At 51.0% G+C, this 6000-nt stretch overlaps 1 protein-coding gene across 1 annotated transcript in view; it reads right to left on the reverse strand.

Moving 5' to 3' along the window:
• Positions 1-3154: 3154 nt before the first annotated feature.
• Positions 3155-6000, reverse strand: part of SLC7A5 (solute carrier family 7 member 5) — a 31894-nt gene continuing 29048 nt past the window's right edge. Inside the window, exons 8-10 of the mRNA XM_032231151.1 lie at positions 5574-5723; positions 5161-5338; positions 3155-4137 (exon numbers count right to left, since the gene is read on the reverse strand). Of these exons, the coding sequence (XP_032087042.1) occupies positions 4082-4137; positions 5161-5338; positions 5574-5723 (384 nt within the window). The 3' untranslated portion in view covers positions 3155-4081. The remainder of the gene's footprint in view (positions 4138-5160; positions 5339-5573; positions 5724-6000) is intronic.

A 6000-nucleotide genomic window follows, 5' to 3' on the forward strand; every position in this document is an offset into this window, starting at 1 on the left:
TTATTTAAAAAAAACTGTATTAAAAGAAAATATAGAATGCTAAGGAGTCAGATTTCACTCAGTAGTTATAAAGATAACAACCCTGTTGCTTGTGCAAATGTTGTGTGGTTAATCTGCTTCCAAGGAATTAAAAAGAAGACGGATTAAGGACAGAGATGCAGCCTAAGAAAAGCGAATTCCGCATGAACTTTTCAAGCAAATTGCTTAGAAAACCCGGGCCTGGAAGGCCACGAATCCTGGGGTTTTGCATTCTTCTGAAAAGCACCATTTTTTGGGAGCATGACTGGTCATTTGGCCGAGCACGTAACTCTTTTGAGTCCGAATAGGCTACAAGGCTTGTAGTCTTTCTGCATTCATCACAGAAAATCCCCAAATATTCCACTTCTGAAATGAGCCTCATCCACTCATAAGACAAACGGTAAGAGGGACCATAAAAGGTTGCCTAGATGGCCATTCCACTCTAGTTCAGGAATGTCCAAGCTTGGCACCTTTTAAGACTTGTGGACTTCAACTCCCAGAATTCCCCAGCCAGCCATTGCGCACAGGTGTCATGGTTCCCAAACTTGGGACAGCCCTCCTCTGCTCTGGGTGAAGAAACGCCACAGCTGGAGAGAGTCTTCTCCTCAGTCATGGGGGGCCTTGTGGTTTCAGAAGACCAGAGATGGCTTTTTGGCCCAGCGCTCATGAACCTGTCCAGCCTTCCGCTGAACTGCACCGAGAGCCTTTTATATCGAGGCGCGCTTCACATCAAGCACAAAGTTGACAAAAGAGACGCACAACTGGACTACGTGGCTGAAAGAAAAAGGATGGTGAAAGACACCTGGGCAAAACGCAACAAAACAATCTAACATTGTTAGATTGGCAAGCTGGTTCCTTTTGCCAAGTTGCAGCCTGCGAGGTTTGACTTTTCGGCTCCAACAGTCACGGTGAGCACAACTGAAACCCCTCTGCAGAAGTCCCAAAAAACCATAAGGCACAACTAAGAACAAAAGGAACGGGGTGGGGTGGGGACACACACACAAACACAAAAGCGATTCTACAAAGCTCCGCAAAACTTGAGTGTGCTTAATAAATACCTAGAGAATGCCAAGCATTCTTGAGTGGTAAGCAAGGGACATGAGTTGGGGGTGAAGCAGAGTGAAGCATATCCCCGGGGAAAGAGATCTTTGCAGATCTCCCCTGGGGGGTCGAAACTCCACACTTCTGCCCTCCTTTAGGGGAAAAAAACACCTCGCATACTAAATTGGTGGGTGGGATAATGTTCAAAGCCAGGGGGTTCCCACAGCAGGTGCACAATTTGGATGAGAAACTGCTACATGGCTCATTGTAAAAAAGTGTGATTTGGGTGGGCGGGGGATAATGGGTGTTGTAATGCAGCACATCTGGAGGACGGGAGATCTGGGTGCCACACTGTCCCCGGGGCAAAAGAGCACTTCACAGTAGGGGGAACCAAGCCTCTCGCCAGATGTGCTGAAGAAGGATAGGAGTGTCCCTCTTTGCAAAATATGACCACTACGATGACTTCAGCATTTCTGAACCGCCAAACTGTTTGGAAATTGTAAAATGTTAACGGCAGCCCATTTCCTTAATATTAGAAAATAAAAAGGCAGAAAAGTCATTTTGCAATAGGCAACAGATGGGAAGTATATTCAGAACAGCTGCAGATGGGACTCTAGAAGCCGCGGGCGAAAGGGTTAAAATTTTCCCCACTATGATGTCCGCCATTGCGGCACCTGAGGGGGTCTTCCAAATCTGCATTTATTGGCATCACGACTGACAGATGGGCTGCCCTCAACTATCCTCCCTCCACCCCAGCTTCAGCCAAATAATTTTGCCTGTTTTCCACGTTTCTATAACCACAACATACACAACTCCGCGAAGCAAACGATGCAGAAACGCCCAGGTTAGCATCTTGCAAGCAAGGACAAAGGGAAATCACTTCTTACATCCTGTTTGATGATATAAAGTTTGGGTTTGTATATTTTATTCAGCGGTGGGGCTGTCTGTCTGGATTTCCGGCCCCGTGCTGGCTGAAAAGTTTCTGCAGCTCAAGTCGAAATCAGGAGTGTCCGGCCTTGGCAACTTTTAAGACTTGTGGACTTCCAAGTCCTGGAATGTCCAGGCTTCCAGATGTGTGGACTTCAACTTTTCAATTTCAGCGGCCGGCTGGGGGAATTCTGGGAGTTGAAGTCCACACCTCTGGGGTCCAGGCATTCTAGGAGTTGAAGTCCACAGGTCTTAAAGTTGCCACGGTTAGAAACCCCCGCCCTGGAGAAACCAAACTCTCCAGACCAGACATTCTCCGAGAATGGAAGAGAAAGAAAAACAGACCCCCTCGGTTCGAAACATCCCACCCAATTCTAAGCATTGTGGTCCCATGGGGGCGCCGTAACAGACAATAAATCTCACGAGTGCCGATTTCAACTCTGCGTTCTACAATGCAGATGCCCCACCCTGTTGCTTGCTCGGCCAAAGTCTAGCTGCATATTTGAGAAACGCTGCGGATCAAGAAAAGTGCCCCAGAAGAAGACAGGCGTGCATAAAGAAACAGACACGCAAACAAGCGGATAGGCACAGAACACCGAAGTTCTGCTTGTTCCCACTTAGTGCCCTCCTCCCCTTTATGCTTCCCGTGTCGTCCCCTGCACAGGATAGCCACCTCCAGCCCGTTCTTAATAACACGTTGACGGTGCTGGAACGAATGACATTCTGCCCAGCGGGAAAACAGAAGCGCAATACATTTTTTTGTAGAACCACTGAATGCTGGTGGGAAATGAGGTTCAAACAAGGACGCCAGTTAAGAGAACTTTCCAACGTCAAAGCGCATCGTGTTCCCCCCCCCAACTGGCAAATTCAGTGGCTTCAGAGCAGTTTTTCCTCAACGTGGGGCACTTTAAACTGTATGGACTTCAATGCAGGGGTGGGTTTCAACCGGTTCGCGGCGGTCCCTGCGAACCGGTTGGTCGCCGAACCCGGAAGTAAGTAACTTCCGGGAACGGCGAAGGGCGCGCCCGCCCGCCCACGGTCCTTACCCGGTTTTGACGAGTTCTGCGCTTCCACGCATGCGCAGGACGCATACAGCGCCTGCGCGATCGTCCAGGAGCAGCTGGAGCATCGCGCAGACGCTAGTACGCATGCGTGTACCGCGCGCGTGCACGAGGACGCCGCCGGCTCCGTTCCAACCGAACCGGTTGGAACGGGGCGAGAAACCCACCCCTGCTTCAATGCCCAAGAATTCCCAAAGCCAGGAATGCTGGGAGTTGAAGTCCACACGGCTTAAACTGGCCCACATTGAGAAGCGCAGCTCTTGTTATGAATCCGTCCTATTTTGTGGAGTGTCTAGAAATTTTCAGCCTGACCCAGATGGTGGGATTTCGTCAGGATGCCAACTAAAACTGTGCAAAACCCCTTATGGGAAACTTATGACCCAACGGGGTCAACGCGGGAATCCTAAGGAGAAAAAAGCTTTAAAAAACAACGTCACTAAAAAAAAAATTAATTTAAAAAAATACTCATGACAGAACTATTCAGTCCACTGAGAATGAGAAGAGCTGAGGTGGGGGCCGTTCAGTCTTCTGCTGTCAGTTTGTGGGGTGGTCTTCTTTTTGCAGGGCCCACTTTGTTGGCCAGGAGTGTCCGGTGTTGGCAGACGTATCTTGAGGAACGTCTTCCGTTGCTAGACCTCATCCATCGTCTGCATTTTCCCCCCTCTTTTTTTTCCTGCCGATCATGTTGAGAGAGCTGGTGGAGAAGCTAAATAAAGTCCGTAGTTGAGCATGTAAACAAAACGTCCTTGTGGGCTCCCCCGTTTTCTCGATTTGGGTGGAGGTCTTATCTTCTAAGCAACCTCCTCTTCCCAATTTTTAAATTTGCACCCGGGATCGTTCTTCTCCGCCAGCAACTTCTCAATGGCCTGGTCGGAGTTTGGAGAAGACCTCCAGAAGACCAGAGGTGGGCAGAAGCAGGGAGAGCTCTCCGGTTTCCGTTTTTTGTTTTCCAGGGAGCAATCAGACATACTTATGTTTCGAAAACAATGTTGTGCGTTGGCTTGAACTAAAGATGGATGGTTTTGCCCCCCTTTTTAAGTCTCTTGAGGAACCACTTCCATCAGCTTCTGGAACAGGATCGTGGTGGAGTCTGTTGGGTGAGGAAAGGAAAGGATAACACGAGCAGAATGAGCTTTGGAGGTCATTGCCCTGCCTACATTGGTCATCCAGGACACAAAGAGAGGCGTTTACTCCACTAGAAGAATCTGGTGGGAGCCTGAGGTTGGTTTCAGCACAGAGGACATGCTGGACAGGCTGAAGTCCAGCCTCAATCTGCCCCAGCTTCAGTTCCCACAGTTCCCATCAAGATGCCCACAGCACCTGGAGGATGGGTTGGGCATCGGCTCCTGCTGAGTCCAAGCATGCCCGGCTGCTCCTTTCAAGAGGCACCGGGGTGTGGACACCCACACGGCTTAGTGAGGAGAGGAAAGGGCTGGCGCCCCCCCCAATCATGCCCCATCCTGCCTTTCTTCCAGGCATCTACAAGGCGGGGCAGCGCTGCCCAGGTGTGATTGCTGAAGATCCAGGTAGCAACAGCAATCACCCTTAAGACTTATATACCGCTTTGCAGCCCTCCCAAGCGGTTTACAGAGTCAGCATATTGCCCCCCACAAGTGGCACAGTGGTTAAATGCAGCACTGCAGGCTACTTCAGCTGACTGCAGTTCTGCAGTTCGGCGGTTCAAATCTCACTGGCTCAAGGTTGACTCAGCCTTCCATCCTTCCGAGGTGGGTGAAATGAGGACCCGGATTGTTGTTGGGGGCGATATGCTGACTCTGTAAACCGCTTAGAGAGGGCTGAAAGCCCTATGAAGCGGTATATAAGTCTAACTGCTATTGCTATAAACCGGGTCCTCATTTTACCCACCTCACCTTGAGCCTGGTGGGATTTGAACTGCCAAATTGCAGGCAGCCGGCAGTTAGCAGAAGTAGCCTGCAGTACTGCACTCTGACCACTGCGCCACCGTGGCTCAGATAGCCTTTTGTCACGTTCTGGCGACATCGAAAGAGAGGTTTAAACCCAGCGGAAGGGCTGCCCCATCCCTGAGTTAGAAGAGTCCCTCCCACGGCCCTTCCATCCAAGACAGCTCCTGGGAACCGAGAGAAGTACTCACAGATGCTCTGCAGGAGCCACTTGGGTTTGTTTCTCCACCAGACACCGATCAGGTACACCGGGACGCCGCTGAAGATGATGGCAAAGCCAATGGCACACTCTTTCGGGGTCATCCAGAAGGAGACGACGATGAGGAAATTGCACGCGAGGATGAAGAAAATGGGCAACAGTATATTAACCTGCGTGGGAGAACACAAGGAAGGCCAAGCGGGTTAGGAGCAGGGACAACGCAAGGGCCCTTCGGCCCCAAGACCCACCAGAGCCGTCCCTAGATCCAACCAGTCTCAAGGATCCTCAGATCTGGACTAGGCTCCAGGACTGAGAAATCTAGATGCCCCTTCCAACGGTCCTTTAAGCGGATCCCTCGCAAAACCGGTCCCAGAAGCTCCCAGGTTAATGTCAGCCAAAGCTCACCTTGATGGGCCTCTCGAGTTCCGGTTTCTTGTACCGGAGCCACATCATGCCGATGATGGCTAGGGCCACGCAGAGCCAGTTGAAGAAGCTGAAGAAGTTGATCACCGAAAAGATGTCGTTGGAGAAAGCGTAGAGCAAAGTCATGAGGCACTAGAGATGGTCGGAGAGAAGGGGGCGAGGAGAGAGGTCAGTGGCCTGCAGGAGCTGGGGGGGGGGGGGACAGCCGCTTCAAAGAACAGGCGCGTCAACCAACGCTTGCTTCATCCGAAGTTCAGAGACTCGACAAACATGGGGACAGAAAAGTTGCCGACGGTGGAGATCACCCATCGGAGTGAGGTCTGCCGTTCTGAACTTGGAGTGGGGCGCAGAAGCAGAAAGACAAGACGGACGGGAGCTCCACAAGAGGGCCAGGAGGTCCCACCGAGGA

This window comes from Thamnophis elegans, chromosome 14 (genome assembly GCF_009769535.1).
Source record: "Thamnophis elegans isolate rThaEle1 chromosome 14, rThaEle1.pri, whole genome shotgun sequence".
Classification (NCBI taxonomy): Eukaryota; Metazoa; Chordata; class Lepidosauria; order Squamata; family Colubridae; genus Thamnophis; species Thamnophis elegans.